At 41.6% G+C, this 21,418-nt stretch overlaps 1 protein-coding gene across 3 annotated transcripts; it reads left to right on the top strand.

Moving 5' to 3' along the window:
• Window positions 1–302: 302 nt before the first annotated feature.
• On the top strand, window positions 303–20,659 carry TNFAIP3 (TNF alpha induced protein 3). 3 transcript variants are annotated; one of them, XM_090040195.1, is made up of 9 exons: window positions 303–630; window positions 7,075–7,387; window positions 11,653–11,843; window positions 12,322–12,469; window positions 12,721–12,891; window positions 13,643–13,823; window positions 14,476–15,383; window positions 16,723–16,955; window positions 18,499–20,659. In XM_090040195.1, the coding sequence occupies exons 2-9, from the start codon at window positions 7,090–7,092 to the stop codon at window positions 18,781–18,783; spliced, it is 2,415 nt and encodes an 804-aa protein (XP_089896321.1). In that variant the 5' UTR covers window positions 303–630; window positions 7,075–7,089; the 3' UTR covers window positions 18,784–20,659. The 3 variants fall into 3 exon arrangements, with proteins under 3 accessions (XP_089896321.1, XP_089896313.1, XP_089896330.1); XM_090040187.1 differs by having other exon boundaries at window positions 303–625; XM_090040204.1 differs by lacking the exon at window positions 303–630 and adding an exon at window positions 774–1,557.
• Window positions 20,660–21,418: the final 759 nt, after the last annotated feature.

The raw sequence follows: 21,418 nt of genomic DNA on the forward strand, positions 1-21,418 counted from the left end.
GGAGTCTGTGAAGCCTTGCCCCCCAGGCAGAAACCCCCCGTGGCTGCAAAGCAGAGGGGAGGCGAGGGGAGGGGAAGGAAAGTCTGAATGCAGACACCCGGCCTCCCCCCGGACCCAAAACGCCCCGGGCTGACTCACGAGGGGACAACCCGGGGGTGTGGGGCAGGAATTTCTCCTGCCAGCACCAGACAGCAGGGCCCGGGCCCCGGCCTTGGCGCAGGGTGGGGGGAGGGCACGGGCCGGGCGCAGGCGCAGGCGCAGGCGGCGCCCCCTGGCGGGCTCAGGGAGCAGCAGCCGCCGCAGCAGCCGCCGCTCGGGCTGCAGTTGTCACATGTCGGAAAGTCCCCGGCCCCGGGCGTGGAAATCCCCGCGCGCGCGGGGGTTTCTGCTCAGTAAAACAGAAAGGAAAAAACAAGCGGCTCGCTCAGTCTCGCCTGCTCCCCGCCACGCAGCGCCAGCGGCAGCAGGGAGGGGGCGGAGGACAGCAGCAGCGCGGCGCTCCGGCAGCAGCAGCGAGTGGGGCTAGAGGCGGATTGATGGGTCCCGCGCTCCAGCGCGCCGCCCGGGCCTGAGGCGGCTGGCCGAGCCCTCCGCCTGCGGCTGCGCTGTGTCGAGCCGAGCCGAGGTGAGGTGAGGGGAGGGCGCCGCTGCTCCGGGGCTGGTGCGGGCCGGCGCGGGGGAGGGGTCGCCTTTGTCCCTGGAGCGTTCATTGTGTGCGGGGTTTGGGGCGCGGCTCGGCCTCAAGGGGCACGCACCAGGACGGACGCACGGAGAAAAACACCGGGCAGGGACACGCGCAGGACGGACACCCGCAGAAGAAACGGGGCAGACACCTGGCATGGGCACAAAGGAAAAATGCATAGCAGACACAGGATGCGCAGAATGGACAGACGTGCATGAAGGCGGACACCCTCAGAATAAAGAGGACGGACATCTAGGATGGACACAAAGGAAAAACGTGTGGCAGACACAGGACACACAGAATGGACAGGGACACAAATGCAGCAGACATACGCAGGACATGCAGGATGGACACACAGGAAAAACACAGGGCAGATGCAGAATGGACAGGGACACATGTAGGACAGTTATACACATGGGACAGGCACAAGGACAGACACCTGCAGAATAAGCAGGATGGACACCAGGACTGGCATGCACAGGACAGATGCCCAGAATGGACACACAGGAAAAACATGGGACACACAGGAGAGGGAGGCACAGAACAGACATGCAGAATAAACAGGGCGGACACCAGGACAAACCCCCCCAGGATGGACACAAAGATACATAGGAAAAACATGGGACAGACACAGGATGCACAGGATGGACACAGACTGAATAAACAGGATGGACACAGACTGAATAAACAGGATGGACGCAGGGACACACACATGGCCGCCATACACAAAACACAGGACATACACATAGGATGGACAGACAGGATGCACAGAATAGACACAGAGAGAATAAACAGGACGGACATGCACAGAATACACAGGACGTGCAAAATGGGCTCTCGCACCCACACATGCATGTACTCCGCCCAGGCCATCTGTGAGTTATGTAACTCATAACAGCTCATTGAAACGCCCATTGCTCTGGGTGGGTTTTTTTTTAAGGTGGTTCAGAAGGCTTAGATCCCCATCCTGACAGATATGAAAAAGGAGCAGGGCAGGGGTCAGTGTACACTGGAGGTGTCTGAGAAGTGGGTGGGCTATTACAGCATTGGCCACAGTGGGAATCAGTTTTGTGAAGATTCCCTGCTGCTTAAAGTGGGAGGGGTGGAGACACAGGGCAGGCAGAGCTCAGACTAAGATGCCTATAGTCTGTATTAACATGACACAGAGCCTTACAACAGAGGAGTAATTTGTTCCACTCCAGGCAACATTCACATCTCCAAAAGTGAGGAGTATCTGGGGTACTAACTACTCCCTTCATCTGCAGTAAGTTGCTCTTTGCTGGATGCAAACCCACTGTCTTGCTACCTAGTGGCTAGGGATCATAATATGCTGTGGGTCGTCAGCCTGATGCCTGTAGACTGAAATCAGGGGTAGATTATTCTCATGTGTTGTGTGTCCTCAGCCTTGGGGAAGATAGGCTGCCTTTAGCATTTGAGAAAGGTGTTTAGCCATGTTAGTCTGATGTCAGGCAGAACGCAGGGTAGATTTGCATCTTAAAGAATAAATCAGATAAGTAGCATAAGCTTTTGTGAGCTCAAGTTCACTTCATCAGCTGTTGTGTAAGGACAAACACGTTTGATGATCATTCATTCTTACACGAAAGAATCCAGTGTGTAGGGTGGCAGCTGTGCCTCCTCATTAATACAGACCACATCATCACAGGACTGAATAGCACAGATTATAACACCAGATTCATTCCCTTTCACCTCTGCCAACATCATTACTATTACCTGCTTACAGTGCCCCTTTGCTAGCTACCGTTGGAGAGGCAGGTCGATCCGTATGTGTAAGAATGAATGAACACTGACCAGACGTCAGGTCCAGAAAGGCACTCGGACTTGCGGCAGAACTGGTCAGCCTCCCAGGACCTTCTATCGCTGACCTCAGGGTAGCTGTTTTTAAGCAGCACAACTTTAAAAACCAATATGAACAAGAAATTGCAGAGCGAGACATCATCTTCAGACTGGATTGTGTTAAGTGTGGTATAACAGGGACTAAGGATTCTTATCCCATTACCTGGATTAGGTTTTGTGACTCTTTTGTTCCCATGGTTTTATTGCTTGCTTGTTTCCCTCTTTCAGCGTGGCCCCAGTCTCTCTATCCTCCCTCTCTTCCTGCCTTTTGTATTCCAAGCACTCTCCATTTTATACATTGCTCCATGCTTATCCTTCATAGCATTTGATGAAGTGAGCTTGAGATCATGGAAGTTCATGCTATTATATATATTTATTATTTAGTTAGTTTACAAGGTGTAAATCTACCTTATCTTTCATTTGAACCAGCACTATGCTGTGTTCAATGATGGCTGATATGATTGTCACTCATCTGTACACCACTAGTGTTCCCACGATTGCTAGATTGCAACACCGGGGAAGTTTAGAAGAAAACACCTTCTCTGAGCCCATTTCCAATTGCTGTTTAAATGGTTGATCAGGTTTGCGTGATGGGACTGCTGAATCCCTGGCCATGCCAGGCAGTGTTCTACTGAAGTCTTGCAGCGATAGATTAGTGTGTGGGAGCAACCTGCTTAATTGGCCTGAGTGGTTTGTTTGTTTTTAAATGTCCTTGCTATCACTTGTGGTATGGGATCATTTTAAAATCAAAATCTCTCAGCTGAGCACTTGTAATGGAAGTTGCCAAACATTAACTTGTAAAGTGCTTTATAAATACTGGTTAATTAACACTTGCATACAATATGGTAGCAAGAAAGGATAAGAGAACACAGAATAAATAAGAATAAGGGAAATGGAAGCATGACTGTTGAAGTGTGCCTGGCTATGTGCAGTGTTCTGTCATTGCTTTGAAGTGCATTGTCATACTTCATGAAAATGAGATATGTTAACTCGATATAAGCAATGACAATTTGTGGTACTACTGTATTTTGGAAAACAGTGAAAAAAAGTCAGAATTACAGTAATCAGAGGCTTTTTATTAGAAATTTCTCAATAGACAATGAACTGCTGCTTTCTCTTGACTAGCCCACTGGCACTTGGGCCCATCCAGTGGCCTTGGAAGGCTTTTTTTTTCCTGGTTTCTCTAGTATACAGAGGATCGGAGTTAAGCCTTAGAGTTATTACAGCCAACAATCTTTTTTCCTTTGAAACCAGCTCCCTTAAATCTGTTAGGTGAATTATAGCTACTCATTTGTTTCTTATACGCATATGTGTGGAAAGTCAGATTCATCAAGATGCCAGTAGCCTTCTGTGACCTGTTGAATGCCCTCAGCTCCTGTCATTTTTACATTTGTTTATTTTTGTTAAACATTGACATGATAGTATCTAGCTCCTCTGTGACAGCTGCTAATGAACGACACAATATATCTCTTTTCCAAGGAAATTTGTATCATTGTCCCCATTTTGCAGATGGGGCAATGGAGGTCACTTCCAAAAGTGAAGTGACCTGCCCGAAGTCACTCTGGAGACACAGGTACGTCTGAGAATAGGACCCAGGTCTCCCAAAGCACTAGACTGAAATATCTATGCAAGTACATGAATAGGAAAGATTACCCTGCATTAAGACTGTTACATAGGCATTCTCCTCCTTTTCCTAAAGTTCTTACAGATGGCTCAGTTAGAATTGTTTTGAGAACCTGCAGAATTTACTTATCTAGGTGGAAATTTGTTTCCTATTGGTTGTCACATTTAAAAGGGTTTTCTAAATTAATACTAATTGTAAGTTACAAAGACAGTAGCCTCTGTGTATAAGGAGGGTAGGGTGGGGAAAGGATGCCTTTTTAATAATTAGACAAGTAGAATTTACTGTTGAATTATGTATAGATTTAATTAGCATCTGTATAGCTAAGTAGATTGGGTGTTCCATTCTTGCTTAATAGTGGAAAGAACCACTAAGTTTAGGGGCCGTGCCTATACCACTTTAATCATATGAGTTTCCCTTATTTATACATAACAACCTATTAATCAATGAGTCTACTTGCATAAGAATTGCATGGATTGGAGTAGAAGGCAAGGAAATGTAGTACTGACATTGTATCCTAGACTGCTGATAATTTTCTGTAGTATTTATTTTGTATTTCTTTTTCCGTTAGTTAAAAAGTAGCATTACATGGAAAATATTTGTAGCCTGGCTGGTAGAGTAGGCATGATAGAAAAGGAGTTCATTATCTTTTTAATGAATGTATCCAGTGTAGGAACATCCTGTACTGTGCTCATAGTTATATGCAGTCTTTCCTAATAAAAGGTACTTTCTTCAGATATTCTAAGATGGGGTAGGGCAACCTTTATGGCAGATATGCCACAAATTATTTGTGCACCCTTCCCAAGCGCTACTGTAGTTGTATTCCCCTATTTGCTTTGCTTTCTGCTTCTTGCCCTGTGCTCCCTACCTGATCTGCTGCTCTGCTTTCTGTTCCCTGCCCTCTTGCTACTGTGTTCCATGTTTCCTGTCTGATCCACTGCATACCACACATGGAGGCTGCCTGTGCCATGTATGGGGCACATGATTCTGGTTCACCATCCCTGTTCTAAGATGTAAAAGCCACAATTGGCCTGCCATTCCCCACTTTTATGAGTAGAGAAGATTCTCAGCAGAATGAGCTTTCCCTGGTTGATCAGAACTGTAGTGTACTCCTTTTTAGTATCCATTACTTCACTACCTCCTCCCAGGACTCCTCTTCTAAGGGTGCTCAATGGGGGTTTTGCATCAACAGGTTCTTGGAAGGGGATGTAAAGGTAGCTCTAGGCCTAGGTAGCTTGGGGAAGCATTAACTAGGGGAGTCCCTTCTGTATCTGCTACCTGTAGAAGGATTGCACTAGTTGTACCTCTAAGGGGAGAGGGAGGTCCATAGATGTGTGTGGAGGCGGTGGCCCTTCACAAAGCACATTCCTCCTGCTTTAGTAGATTGGGAGCCGCCTTCCTGATTAGTTTATAAGACTACCCTACCTTTTCTTCTACATACCCTGTGGCCTCCAGACTTTTCTTCACTAAAAAGGACAATTTTCTGACAATTAAATGAGGTTCAGCTTTCAGTTGTCTGTAGCTCCTCTATACCTAAAATAGGTTATGTTTAGCCCAAAATTAGTAATGGCTTCAGAAGGCGTTATATTCCTGAATTAGTGGAAAAAGACCTGCTGCATTCTGAAGTGATTAAGATATAGACGCATCTACATTCATAAAAAAGAGTTCATTTTTAAAAATGAATAGTTTTGATTTACTTTCTTTTTTGTTGTCTCCAATCCAACCTTTCTATATGGTCTGTTTCCAATATTCTGTTTAAGCCACTGCTTGTGGGTACTGTGGAGGGAACTGATGAAAGTGTATGCATGTCTATATTATTACTTGTATTATCTGTCTGTTAATGAATGTCTGTATTATTACTTGTTAGTCTGGGAGTCTAATCATGGAGATTCTGTGTCCATGTTTTGCCCTAGCCTAACACTATGAATTGTCTGATTTGTACAGAACAGGTGTGAAGCCTCTGAACCTCAATGAAACACTAGTTTTGTCTGTAGACTTTTGTTCTCCTCAGCTTCTCTAGTGAGGCTAAAGGTGTTGAGGAGGGGACAAATAGGAGTGGGCATTACTTGCCTACAGAGGGAAAATAATGGGGTTTTTGAGCAAAGTGGAAATGGTTCCTCAGATATGTTGATCTACTATTGAGTAATAATGGGCTTCCAGTTTTGCACCCCCACGCACACCTGCACAAACTTGTGTGCAGTAATTTTAGGGTTAAGGAACATTCCTATCACATCCCTCTCTTACTCAATACCAAAAGCTTGTTAGCATTTTTTTCCTTTTTTACCTGGTTATCTTTGGACATAAGATTTTTTAACTAACCTTAAGTGTGGGACAGCTGCTAAGATAATGCATAACTGTTCAAGGTGTCTGAGCACCCTTTTAATATTGTACTGTGTGTCCTAGTGGTTTATGCATGGTCTGCTACTCATCTGCAAATCTGAAGTGGTACATAAACTGCTTTCTCTGGTATGTCATCAAATTGGAAGTTTAAAGGGTACTGAGAATTTTTTGGGTTCACTGGAGATTACACAAGTATCTAATAGATTAGACAAGACTGGTAATGTTAATCTGTCCTTCTCTGCCTCGTTTCTATGTAAACTTCTTTTTTTTTGATGATGATGATGATGCAACTTCCTTGATTCGTTATGAGCAAATTCTCTTCAGTATAAAGAGGAAGGCAGAATTAAAAATGACTGGGATTAGCTCTTCGGAATCAGTACCTGAATAATTCTAAGAGCTTCCTGGGTAGATATTTTATTATTATTTATGTAATTCTCAGAGTAGGTGATGTATTTTTTAAAGGTACAGACACAGTTTCCTGCTGCAAAGAATTTGAATTCTAAGTCTTCATATAAATGAGGTCTCAGTTTATGTACATTTAAGGTGAATAAAATAATTCTTTGTTTTCTCCTTTCAGATTTCTTCTAGGAAAATGACTGGCCAACAAGTTCTTCCTCAAGCTTTATGTCTGAGCAATATGCTGAAGGCTGTGAAGATTAGGGAGAGAACTCCTGAAGATCTTGTCAGACCACCCGATGGAATAATTCATCACTTTAAAACTATGCACAGATACACAATTGAAATGTTCAGAATGTGCCAGTTTTCTCCTCCATTCCGGGAGATACTTCAGAAAGCTCTGATTGACCGAGCCACCCAGGTATCACTGGAACATCAGAGAAAGCTGAATTGGTGCATGGAAGTTAGGAAACTTGTGCCATTAAAGACCAATGGTAAGTTATGCATACTATCATTGCACTGGTATTAGGCTAGGGTAGTGAATATTATCATGTTGCGTTAATGGTATATTAATTTGCATTAACTGATACTAGAAAGTGTACAGTAAAGTACCAGATATGTGTCTGTATCTGTGCCTATGGGGACCGTAAATCAGTTTCCAAGATCCCGATTCCAGATATGTTGGCTCCCTCCGACATGTTGCTGAATAAACCCAAATTCCTTACACAATCAAATGGTGCTTAGGGTGGCATGTATAAATGGGTCAGTCTCCATAAGTTGTATAACAGAAGTTTGTAAATTATTATGACCTCTTAACATTGTAATTTGTAGGCTGTACACAGCTGCTAACGATTTCCTAGTGTTGTAAGTACTGTATCAGTTGGAGCATCTTGGATTTCCAACCTTTAGGAACTATGCTTTCTGGCTGCGGAATCAGTTCCTGATTAAGCTAATACCAAATTGTTTTTGGGTAAACAGGCTGTCTTCCCCCAGCATTTGCACATAACTCCCCTTTGCATTCATGACACTTTTGTGCAAGTATCAGAAGAGTAAGTTACCCCTTGGTTTTAAACAAGACTTGAGGAAAGTAGCATGTAGTATTGCTTGTAATAACTTATGTTTCATTTTAGAGCTTTGGAGATGATTTGTTTGATAGTTTGTGAATGTGTGTCATAGAGCAGAGGCAATAGATTATGGGGACAGAGTGCAAAGATTTGAAGAAGGCACACATTTGAATCGGCTAGCAGTGAGTGCTAGTCTGTATGAGCGTGTGAGCTCCAGAGCATTGCATGTTTTGCAAACATGTTGTTTCTGTGCACACACATTGCCCTTGTCTTCCTGGTTCGTATTTTGTTCTTTCAACTTCTGAGATATGTCATTAACACTAGTCTTGTTACATATGATTCTGTTTTTCAAAGACAACTTTAACCGTAACAATAGAAGTGCAATCTCACAGTAACTAACAGGACTATGAATAATATCTGTATATCTCTGCATGTCAGTATATCTCTGAGATTCATAGAGGCCCCAGTCCTGCAATGGCTTCCACATTTGGTCACTGGCCTTGCCTCTGGACCTCCAAGCACATCAGTGGGGCCACACACTTAGAACTTCTTAGCAGAGCAAGGTTGTAGTGAGCACATACACCACTTCGCCAGCATTAAGAAAGTAATATTCTTGCTAGTGGTGTATTTTCAAACCTTTTCATTATTAACAAATTTCTTGAGGAAAATGTATAATCTATTTGGCTGTCCCTAAAACAACTAAGATCACTTGTCTAGCTGTCACTGACATTGCAGTGCAGCACCACACTAATGACAGTAACACAGCCATCAAGCAGTATGCTTTAAGGGCTGTGTCATGACTGGAGGATGTCATTTCAAAAAACGAATGTAGCATTTTATGGATCTGGAACTGGCTGGCTACACATGTATAGGTGTTCTGTACACGGTGCTGAAAAGTAATTTTTGTTTGGTTTTTGTTTGTTTGTTTGACTTCACTGCTCCCAGATTATGAGGGGCTGAAAAGACTTGGGTGAAGAAGGGATGCCTCTAGTTACCTTTTGTGTTGTGGTGGCTTTGCATAAACTGCAGGACCTTTGCAGGAGAAAAAAGAAAACAGTGTATGCTGGGAGGAATAGATTATCAAAAATAGAGAAAAGGACTTGCAGGAAACAGCCCAGGAAACAATGTTATTTAAGGATTCATGAATAGACTATTTTTTGTTTGTTTTGTATTTGCTTTTTTTTAACGTGGCACCAGAAGAGAACTTTTCAGAAATAATTTGGTTCCTTAATATGTGGATGTAAAGAGAATGTTTTGTTTTTTTTTTTAATTGTCTTTGGTCAGAAGGATTTGCTTTATGGAAACTGCTGCTTTTTCCATGAACATTTTCAAGTTTTGAGAGCAGAGGCAACAAATGATTCTTGCAGGATTTTGCTAATGTGGACTTTACCTAATATGGACATGACTTTTTACAATAATTTCTTGATATCTGGTGATTCACAGTATGTTTGTTTGAGGAGATGTGAATGGAGTAAATGAGGAAGGGAGTAGGAGGTATAAAAATTGAAACCAAGGCAAAAAAAAAAAGATTCCAGCATCTATTGGCTGTGGAGATTTCACTTGTATAATGAATAGACGCTCAATCCAGCTCAGGCAAGCCACACCCACTTGGAAAGTCCAGTGTATACTTCACAATTCAAATGTATACACATCAGAACAAAAAGTACAACTGTTGCTCAATTGCTAGTCAAATAGCACTGGGGAATTCCAAGTGCTGCATAAGGAATTTTATAGTAGTGGTTCTCAATAAAGAACTGAAAATAAGGGTTGCAAGAAAAAAAATCTTATCTTTGCTATAATTTTTGCAGAAGTATCATAATTGCCCTGTTAATTTGTCATAATTTTTTTTGTTTGAAAATAAAACAACTTCCATTTAATCCCATGTAGTATTCTCTGGTTTTCTTGATTTCAAGTTTATTGCTTGTTTTTTGTTCATTTTTTTTTTAATGAGAATTGGTAGGAGAAGTTTAGGAAATCAGAATTGCATTGCAAAGGACCTGAATTTATGCAGCAAAATAGAAAAAGAAGTACTTTTAAGTGGTGGCCTTTGCAAACTGTGGGTACTGCAGTGAATTTAACTCAGATTAAGCCAGAAAGGGAAAAAATAGTTTTGGTGATTTCACAGAATCATAGGAACTCTCAAGAGTCATGTAGCACAGACCTCCTTCATAAATGCAGGGCACACTATTCTTAAACCATCCTAGACAGGCATCCAGCATTTATCCATTTTCAAAAACCTCCAGTAAAAAAGATTAATTGGAAATGCAGTGAACATGATCATAAAGGGTTCTTCTACTGAAACTTCTGTTGTACACAGCAAACTGATAGGTTTAATGATAAACTAAAAATTTCTTGTTGGTATCTTTAGGTTTGTTTGGGTGGTTTTAATTACCACAAGCAAAGCCTCTTAGTGGTTGTTACCCTGCTTCAAATGTTAGAGTGTATGGAAATATAATGTGCTTCCACAGCCTCAGATGACTTCAGTACTCCTACAGTAATGAAAAGGATTAACTCTGAATCTGGGAGGTGTCCAAGAATGATTGTTTTGCATCTCCCTTTCACAGTATCACTGGGGAGAAAGAAAAGGGTATGTGGTTTTAGCTTGGGAATTTTGGCTTCAAAAGATGGGAATTTTGTTCCCAGCTTTTGACATTCTTCCTGTGCTAACCCTCAGGCAAATCACTGCACTAATGAATCCTCAGTTTTCCCATCTGTAAGAGGGGATGATAATCCTCTGGAGCTATGAGATTTAGTTCATTCATATTTGTAAAGTCATTTGATATCCTTGCGTGGAAGAAGCTATGTTAATGAAGATCAAAGTATTGCATTGGTGCCTGTTGTTTTTACTCCATCTTTCAAAAAGAAGCAGTGCTCTGATTTTTTTTGCCATCTTGACATTAAGCAGTATGTTCAATAGTTGGGCAACAGATACCCTAGAAAACTACGAGATCACCCATTACTTACTTCCTTTCTAGGTGGCCTACTCCTTCCACCATTGCTTTCTTCTATGAGACCTCTGTCAGACAGCAAAGCAAAATGCATAGTGTGACTGTGCCATGCACTAGCCACTTGGCCTCCTTTGTTTAGTCTTGGCAGAAGCTCCAGAATTGACATGTACATTTTCAATCCCTGTCTTCTGTTGCTTCTTAAACTAGTATAAACCCCACTTGTTGAGGAGGCAAGGAAATCAACCTAAGTATTTAATTTGTGTAATTAATTCTCACAAGCATTATAGTTTTGTTCAAATTTTTCTTTTATCCTTTGAAGACGAATGGAGTTGTCCATGAAGCATTTGTCAGACAAACAAAAACTTAGTTTATGTAGAATGACTATACTTTTACATCTCCTTTTCAGTCAGTGTTAAATGTAGTGAGCCATATTTACCAAAGTGGGAGCTGGGAAGGTGTCATTTATATCTCCCAGCCACAGCCTGACTCCTGTATTGAGCAGGAAGGCAACTAGTAAGTAGACAGGTGGTGGTGAGGCAGCCTGCCCCCTCTTTAGGTTTAGAGAGGGCAGCTGTAATCTCTTGTCTAAGAGTCTGATTGGTGAGAGTATCTGAGAGGAATGCACAATTGGATCTGAAGCATGTGCAATGGCACATGTTCACTGTGTTTAATGGACTAGCTGCACTTTTTGTGTTAATTCTTGAAACAAGATTTCTTCAAAAAAAATAATCATTATCTTTTCTATAGGTGACGGTAATTGCCTTATGCATGCTGCATCCCAGTATATGTGGGGTATTCAAGATGTTGACCTGGTTTTGAGAAAAACATTGTTTGGTGCACTCAGGGAAATCGATACACGTAACTTCAAGCTCCGTTGGCAGCGAGAGACAATCAAATCCCAGGAATTTGTAGAAACAGGACTACGCTATGACACGAGGGTAAGCTAACTTGGGTTCATGGTGTTGTGTTTGGAAGACTTGGCAGTGTTGGCATGGTTGAGTTGGCTTGGGTTTGGATTCCCCCATAGAATCATAGAAAGGGCTGGAAGGGACCTCCAGAGGTCAACTAGTCCATCTCCCTGCTCAAAGCAGGACCAGCCTCAACTAGATCATCCCAGCCAACGCTTTATCTAGCCAGGTTTTGAAAACCTCCAAGGATGGAGCTTCCACCACCTCTCTGAGTAACCTGTTCCAGTGAGAAAATTCTTCCTAATATCTAACCTAAACTTCCCTTGCTGCAAGGGAACTCCATGGAACTCTCAGGTGAGAAGCAATTATAGCAACAAGTTATAAGAAAGTAAAAAAGGTTGATGGACAACATGAAAAAGTTCTTGATAAGAAAAGGAAAAAGATTAACAGTTTTTGGCTTACATGTCTATGACGCTGCTGCTATAATGGTCACTGAATCTTTCCTCAGAACTGGGAAGAGGAATGGGAGAACCTCATTAAAATGACATCCCCAGAAACATCTATGGTCCGAAATGGGCTTCAGTATAATGCTCTAGAAGAAATCCATATATTTGTCCTTGTTAACATCCTAAGAAGGCCAGTCATTGTTCTTGCTGGTGAGTCCTGTATTCTAGTTTCTTTTGATACCGTAATACTAGAGATCATCTGTGCATTAATGTGTACAGTATACACATCTTTATAAGAAGCATTCTTTTTTTCCTAGCTGGCTTATTCCAAAATTATTTATTTCTTGCAGTTTAGTACCCTGAAGTTTTAAGACCCAAAAACAAAGACATTATGTTTGTGCCATGTTTGAAAGGAATTTGATCTTAGTAACACTCCCTTTTTTTTTTTCTTCCTGAAACAGATAAAATGGTGAGAAGTTTGGAATCTGGTTCAAGCTTTTCCCCTCTACATGTTGGTGGAATTTACTTGCCTCTCCTTTGGCCCACTGAACAATGCTACAAATACCCCATTGTCCTGGGCTATGACAATATGCACTTCACACCACTGGTGTCTCTGAAGGACAGTGGGCCAGGTATTTCTTTTTAAATTATGCTTTTGCTCTGTTTCGGACATTTGCGTGTTTGCTCCCTTCTCTCTTCCTACAGCATTTTTATCCCAACAAAATATAGTCTTGTTTTGAGTCACATTTTAAAATTTACAGTGAAGGTAAATGAAGTCTTTCTGTTCAAATACTTGAGAGAGCCTTTATAACATCTTTAACTGTTCACCTTCTATTGGCTTGGTGTTCCTGATACGTATCTGGCTGAATAGAAACTAATATGTGCGTCATGTGCGACCCAAAGTACCTACTGTTACTAAAGAACAATTTAGTTGCTGACCTAGATGGTACTGAGATGAAGCGTCTCCGTTGCTGCAAAGTATTGATGCTTATTATTACACACTGGCTTTAATCACGTGCCCTGTGTGTATGCATGACCATCTGTCATGGATGGGACAGCATATTCCTAGATCCACGTTAGTGCATTGTCCTATAAGTAAGTATAAGAAACTAAACTACTGTCTCGTCCACATGAAGTACAAATAACTACTAGGACATTGTAAAAGCCTGGCCTGTGGGTGCAGTTAAATTTATGGTGCAAATAGTCCTTAGCTTGTTCCAAGAAGTATTTGTGTTCCATCTGCACTCTTTGGTAAGCAGGATATAATTACAGTGTTTTTTTCCAGGAGAGTACACAGATTGGTGTTACCCTCCTTGCATATTGTATTTCATGGGCATCCTCATTAGTTCTAATAACACATTAATCCGTTTGCTTTTCCCACAGAAATCCGGGCTGTCCCATTGGTCAGTCAAGAGCGAGGCAAGTTTGAAGACTTGAAAGTGCACTTTCTGACAGATGCAGAGGAGAGGGAAAAGGAGCAGCTGCTGAATGACTACTTGCTTGTAATAGAAATTCCAGTGCAAGGCTGGGACCATGGTACAACTCATTTAATTAATGCTGCAAAGTGAGTGTCATTCTTTCCTTCCCCCATCTTGGTTGTTTTAAAGCTAGAAGGATAATGAATCCAGTCTTTCCTTTCCTGCTCAGCAATGTGCATATTTAAATACACCCTTATGCATAGTAAGGTCACATCACTCTCAGTAATAGCATCCCTTTTGTGGGTATTAGCATCCAATTTTTATATACTGACATATGCCAAATAGTGTAGAAGTGGAAATTGTCTCCAGAACGGGCTGGTGGGCCTGTCAGATCCCTGAGTCTGAAATCTGAGTTTGGAGATATTGAATTTAGAGGAATTCTATGAATATTGGCTTTTATTTTTTTAACATCAGTGCACTCCTTAAAAACTAGCAATAATTTTCCTAATAGATAAACACTATGAACCAAGAAGCATTGACACAGATTCTGAGAATAGGATTATAGTGAAATTTAGAGTCAAAAGGGCTCCATTTACCATGACTACACACCTAGTTGTTCAAGTATTATGCTCTAAGCTATAGGTTATCAACATGTATTTTTAAATCAGTAGCATGGATATGTAGTAATTATCTCCCCATCCATCAAATCTGCATTTCTGCCCAGTGTTGCTTATGGTCCCACCACCTTTGCTACTTATCCTGTTTAGCTGCTGACTGGTGTGTTTATCTGGCTTTCAGGTTAGATGAAGGCAACCTCCCCAGGGATATAAATCTTGTGGAAGATTACTTCCAGTTGGTACAGCATGAGTACAAGAAATGGCAGGAAAACACTGAGCCTGTCAGAAGGGAGAACTGCTCCCGGACCAGACAGGACCTGACCTTGTCCCAGCTGTCTCTTGTAGAGATGAAATGTGAAACTCCCAAATGCCCCTTCTTTATGTCTGTGAACACCCAGCCCTATTGCCATGAGTGCTTTGAGCGGAGGCAGAGCTCCAAAACAGCGACTGAAAAACCAAGGGCAGTTGGATCAGGCTCATCTAGGGGGGAGCCTGGAGGATGGACATCTGAAGAGCCAGTGACAGGACCTCGTTCTGCACCACCAAGAGTCCCAAGCATTTTTCTGTACAGTGAAACCACTGCTATGAAATGCAGGACTCCAGACTGTCCTTTCACGTTAAATGTGCAACACAATGGACTCTGTGAACGCTGTTACAACAGTTCCAGAAAGCTTGCTCCTTGTAACAATTTGGACAACCTGAGACCAGCAGACACTGTGACATGTAAAGTGACATGTAAAGTGTGCCTTCAGAAGACACACAGGACTTTTAATGGCCTCTGCAGCAGTTGCCTCAAAAGGACTACAGAGCATTCTTCAAATGGCAGTTCTGGGTTCCCGCCCACATGTCATCAAAGGTCTGCATCTGATCCTGCACAGCTATCACAAAGCTTCCTTCAGCATTCCTGTAGCGTAGCACCCAGCAATAATCTGGAGGATCTGCGTTCAACACTGCTTCCTCAGGCAGGGCATACTTCAGAGGAAAGGAAAGGAAGTAAGCAATGTAGAAAGTCTGGCTGCAAGTTTTTTGGGACTCCTCATAATAAAGGCTTTTGCACACTCTGTTTCTTTGAGTACAGGGAAAACAGAGGTAAGTAGAAAGAATTTTGATTCCATAACATTTTGGCCTCTGTTCCATATCTGTGAAAATGCAGGTGTTAAAGGGTTTAAGAAAAGATGGTATTTTCCTATCAAATGTAGGAAAACACCAGTGATGTGAAGCAACAACATTATTTTGGGAATATTGCAGTGATTAGTGTTCTGTAAACAATGGCAAATGGCTGGGGGGTCGGTTCAAAAGCACGTAGTAAGTATGTCTCAATGCTGCTCACACTGCCTTACAAAATAAAAGTACTGTGGCTATAGTAGTGTGGGATACATTAATAGGTTTACTCTCTTGGACAAGTGTTGCAGTCCCAAAACTGGCCTAAAGCAGCTACATTACTTGCATTTTGGAAAATGCCACATGAGGCACTGAGGAGGTTTGGATATGCCAGCATTGTCCCAAAAGTGCTTCTATTGAAATTGCCTGTAAAATTCCTGTTGATGTTAGTGGGAAGGGAGTTAGAATTTCAAAAAACAGTGAGCATTTTTGAAAATCCTATTAAAAATCCATTTCAGTAATGTTTTGATGCACAAGTAACATTAAAAGATCAGTTGTTATTTTACAAGGAGTATGCTTGGATGAAACTCAGAGGCTTTTAATAAAATTTGTCTTTAACTTATTCTTAGTATTGTGCATTCATGAAGTCACATCTTTATAGGAGCAGTATTCTTTAGATAAATCTTACCTTATAGTCTGGGTTATTACTCCGCTGAACTCTTAGAATAGTAGCTGAAAGGTGGCTATAGAGGGGTATAACCATCTTTGTTCAAGTCCAGCTCATTACTGAGAGTACTGTCTGAGACTTTTTACAGATATTCAAAGTGAGGGAAATTCCCTTGTAGATCAGATAAGGGAGCAGCTGTCATTCACAATATCCATTTTCCAATTATGGCATATGAGCCTTAAAATCCGTATATGTAGATTAGTTAATAAACCAATAACATTTAACCTATTCAGTGGTGGCCATATGTGCTTCCACTTCCTATTTAATATACCACTGAAATTAAAGATAGGATGCATTGAGAGAAACCTGCACTGAAATTTTAACTCTGATTAAATCAGCTGCAGAACTCCTCTTCATTTTAGGATGCTCAGGTTTTCATTCTGGTTCTTCACTGTGAAAGAGGCAAAGTTTCTCTCATCTTAATTTTAAGGTAAAATAATAAGATATGAGTAGCCACAATTATTCTGAGGGCATCAATTCTGAGTACGTGGGGCTAGTTGATTTATTTTAGGGATCGTGAAATTTTGCTCTTTGCTTTTTCTGTCCTCTAAAACATTGGGCTCATTTGAACAACCTTTCTTTTCTTGTATTGTCATGTAGGTGATCCCTCAGTAGTTCATCAGAGAAGATCTACAAGGGGTTCTCCTGCATCTGGCCAAACTGGGACCTCTGCTGCCACGTTCCATAACACAGTTTCCTGTCTGGGCCCTGAGTGTGGCACCCTGGGCAGCACTATGCTTGAAGGGTACTGTCAGAAATGTTTTATTGAAGCACAGAATCAACGATTCCATGAAGCCAGGAGGACGGAAGAGCAGCTAGTGAGACAATCTGAAGTCAGTGTACTTATGGAATTCCTTCCCCCTAGTGTTTAACCCCAAAAGCTTTGCTGTAGTAAATCTCTGTGAAAGAGTTAAAATACATAATAGAAAATCCCCCACATTACTGTGCCTCCATTTTCAGAAAAAGAAACATTTTTGCATAAGCTACTACTTCTGCCAGAATTCAACAGCAAGGAGTTATAGAAGCCTTTCTCTTATATAACGTTACACTTTTACACATGCTCTGGGGGTGGAGGGGACAGTGCTTTAATTAGAGAAGCTCGCAGGAAAAGTTGTTAAGCAGTTTATTAGCATTTTAGACGCTGTGAAACAGTTTAGGTGTTCTGCTTTTAATTGCCATTTTTCAATTAAGTCTCAAGTTTCACAGAGAAAAGTCTCTCAGAGTTGCTCTAATTAAAGCACCACAGCATCTCATGTATCAGCATGCCTGAACTTCAAAATGGCAGCGGGGCACTTGAACTGAAGCTTGTTCGATAAGCTTTAACTCAAGCACCCCTGCCGCCATTTTGAAACACAGACACAGATGCAGAAGATGTGGAGACTCGATTAATTGAGTTGTCTTCAACGCACTGTAGTTACAGTGCATTGGAGCAGCCTCTGCACTCATGTACAGGCACTCGAAGTGATGAACACTACAGAAATATTTTGCAGACAGTGCAGTAAGAGCCATTATCCCATTATCACAAAAAGCCTTCATAGTGCATTCATAGACCAGAACACTTTTCTCTGTGACACTTGATTGAAATTTTAATTGAAATATGGCAATTAAAAGCAGAACAGCGAAACTGTTTAATAGCTTCTAAAATTGCATCACATCTATTGCAACACATCAAGGATAGCATATTTAGGAGTTAATCCTGACACATTCATATTCAGGGTGGCATTACACTGGTTCTCGGTATTGCCTTAGTCCTATTTCTGTTGAATTCCTGTCAGTTCCCTATAAATTCACTGGGTTCATATTCAGGGTGAGATTACACTGGTTCTCAGTATTGCCTTAGCCCTGTTTCTGTTGAATTTCTATCAGTTCTATAAATTCACTGGGTATAGGTTGGCCAGTGCCTTTGAACATTTCTTCCTAAATAACATTCTTGTAATCTTCTTAGCCACTTTGAGAGAAGGAATGCCCACCCCTTTTTAATTGGATAAGAAACAATTGACAGCCATTTCAGGATGCAAGAATTCTATTTTTTTTAAGCTAAAAGTTTTCAGAGAGAAAACATTGCTTAGAAATGAGGTTTTCAAGGTTCTTTGTGATAAATCCTGTCCCAGAAGAGTCTCAGTACTTTGTCCTGCACTGGATTCTCAGAAGCAGCTAGCCTTTTTCCTAGGAAATGAAAATGCCTTACTCATTTGTTTTTAAATACTCTGCTCTGCTTTGAAAGGCAGATTCTCAAAAACCTCTTCTCTAGTGTTCTTTGCTGAAGCTGAGTGGCCCTGAGGTTGTTAAATATACAAAGCAGAGCAGTTCCAAATGCAAGCATAGAGCTGACTTTGCTGCCAGTGTGGCAACTGACACTGTTCTTAACCTTTTCAGAGAACCGGACAGCATAGAGATCTACAGCGAATGATGCTGGGTAGCACCCAAAAACAAAAATGCTCCACAGCTTCTTGTAGAAACAACTTAGCCTGCAGAAGTGATGAGCTGTGTCAGGAATGTCAGCGCGTCAGTCAGCAAGGACAGCCTAGGAGTCCTAGAGAACCAGCTGCAGAAGAGCCTCCAAAACAGCGTTGCCGAGCCCCTGCCTGTGATCATTATGGCAATAACAAGTGCAATGGCTACTGCAATGAATGCTACCAGTTCAAACAAGTCTATGGCTAGAAGAGGAAAGCTGGTAAAGGAAGCAACACCAGCTGGTACCTAGCTGAAATGCTGCTATGTCGAAAACACATAATTATTCTGCCATCTCAAAGTCCACTTGAACAGTTTGAAAATACAGGCATATCTGTATGTGCGACTTTGGGGGGACATTTTTCCAATTTTGTACATATTTATGTCCAATGATGGGAATAAATGCCAACTTACAGAAACGCTGAGACGTGCCATTTGGTTTCCACACAGAATATCCTCCTCTCATGCTGACTTCAAACCTTTCTCCTCTCGGACTTGATAGGAATAATTTTGAACTATTTGAATAAGGTTAACTTGGCCATTTTGCTTGCATCCCCTGCATGTTGTCAGAACTCGTCATGCAAAAGGCAAGGAAATCTGAGTGATGTTTGAGGTGTTCTGCATCATATTTCTCTCAGTGCAAGGCTGGTCTCTCCTTAGAGGTTTTCTCCAGCGGAGGCTGATGGAAGGTTGGTCTGAAATGAGATGGGGATTTTTTAGAAGAAACTTGCTTTTGCTGCTTTGCTTAGTTGCCTTCTTAACTGGTTCCTCAAAAGCAGGGCACCATTTAGGATCATCTATGCAGGTTTACATTTGCACAGCCTTGCAAAAAGAAGTCAGAAATAAAGAACCATTTTGTCTGCCTCAATTAATGAGTTCTTTCCCTTTCCAAAAAAAATCCCCAAATAATAGGGAAGACAGTGGGTAACTCCACTGGCATCATTTACAAACATGGTTAGAGGGAGACCTGAACTCCCCTTCTCATATCCTATTCAACAGAATATCCCCACCACATATGGGAGAAGCTGCCCTGACTTTGCCTTCTGGAGCCAAATTGGCCCTCTTTCTGCTTTGGTGTAGGAAGAATCACCACAGATATCAAAGGGGCATAAATGTCTCTGAACTTCCTTCTCCTTCATTTTTCTGCTGAGCACTTCCTGTGCCATGGCGACTGCCACCAACTCCTGCCTTGGGAAGTTAAGGTGTGTGACAGATCTCAGGACTGAGCCCAGATTAATTCAACACTGCAGTTTTCTCAGATATTTATTGTTCTCCAGGCTGTGACAGCTTGTTCAGATGAAGCAGATTCTTCTGTTTCTGTGTTCTACAGTGGCGGGGTCTACCATTATTGAATATACTCGTGGGATCTGGCCCATGACCTGCAGCTGTGAACCCTTTTACACTTGAAATTTTTTTTAGTTCCCTTCTCTCCCAGAATGCAAAGAAGAATTTTAAAATAGCTACACAATAATAGCCATCTCTGTGGATCACAGCTGCTGTGCATGTTGAATGATTGCATGGTTGTACCTCTCCTCATCTTAAGGTGAGGGAGGAATTCACACTAGCAGATGTGGCCCAGTTTTTGTTGCTGCTGTCTGAGGTGCCCGATCAAGTTCCAAGTTAAAATCTAAACTCCAGTAAAGTCAACTGAGGATTTGCCATAGGGTTCCTTCGGAGAAAGATTTTACTTGGGAGTTCACACCTCCACTTCACAAGCTGCATTTCATTCAGTTAGCAAACTTGCCTTTTGCTGTGTCAGTTGCTCATTACTGTTTCTGTCAGCTTCTCCTACCTCCCATGCTTCAGTGTTTCCACTTCTGTTGCTGCATTTATTTAGGTAAAACAGTCTGATTTGTTTTCCAAATTGAATATTCTGTGTTAAATTCACCTATCATTGGAAAAGTCACATATTGTGAATTTTTAAATAATGTGAAAATGTTTTATTAAGATATTTATATTAAACAGTTGAAATTTGCACATTAAGATTTTTTTTTAAGATATTTACTCTTGTATTGAATTTCACAGTCCTTGGTTAGGACAATGTATACCTGCAAAACAAAGAAACCATATAAAGAAATAAATTATTGAAGGATTTTGCTATTTTACATTCATGAGTGATGGAGAAAGAAGCTATAGTAAGATGCACAGGGATAAATTAAAGAGTATATTACTTCAGCATGTACTTGCATCGAGCACATATTCCAGTGAAATCCTGAATAGGGATCTACATAAGCTGGTGTTCAGGTGCTTCCCTGAATCAGACCATAGAGCTGAGGAGTTGCGGACCTTCTGCACGTTGCAGTGGTCTTGCTGGGAGGACCTTTAATATGCAGACCTGAATGCTATAATCCTGATGGCCAAGCACCTAGTGTTCATGTGGAAATGAGTTTGGGACACGGGGCATGATGCAGGACTGTGCTTGTGGTAAGGAAGGAAAGCAAAGCTGCATTGTGCCTACTATGAGAAAAGCCAAGCCAAGAATTTGTCCTGCACATTTAGAGCCTGACCTTGCTAACAGTGTAGTGCAGATTAATTTTGTTTCTGTGATTAGTTGCATTAGAATATACGACTTGGTCTTGGGAACACTTAACTACTTGCAGATCACAAACAGAGCACAGTTCTTCCTTTACAGGCAAGTCTAACAGTAGCAATACAGACTTTCAAACCTGCAAACTATGACCTGTAAAGTGACTGCCAAAAATACCAGCTACTGCTTTTCATAATCAGTGGCAGAAGGTGTTTACTGTTGCTTGGAACTTCTCAACAGAGGAAGGATGAGTATTTTAGATCAAATGAATTCAATCCACATGACTTTTCTCTACTACTTTCTGGGACCATTACTCAT

This window comes from Crocodylus siamensis, chromosome 1, assembly GCF_052110815.1.
Source record: "Crocodylus siamensis isolate JL-2025a chromosome 1, ASM5211081v1, whole genome shotgun sequence".
In the NCBI taxonomy this organism is placed as follows: Eukaryota; Metazoa; Chordata; order Crocodylia; family Crocodylidae; genus Crocodylus; species Crocodylus siamensis.

Excerpts from the sequence above, each read along its gene's own strand:
- TNFAIP3 (XM_090040195.1), top strand. The coding sequence starts at position 7,090 with ATGACTGGCCAACAAGTTCTTCCTCAAGCTTTATGTCTGAGCAATATG. Across the intron at positions 12,892-13,642 it reads TCTGAAGGACAGTGGGCCAG|AAATCCGGGCTGTCCCATTG; the intron begins GTATTTCTTTTT and ends CTTTTCCCACAG. Across the intron at positions 13,824-14,475 it reads CATTTAATTAATGCTGCAAA|GTTAGATGAAGGCAACCTCC; the intron begins GTGAGTGTCATT and ends TCTGGCTTTCAG.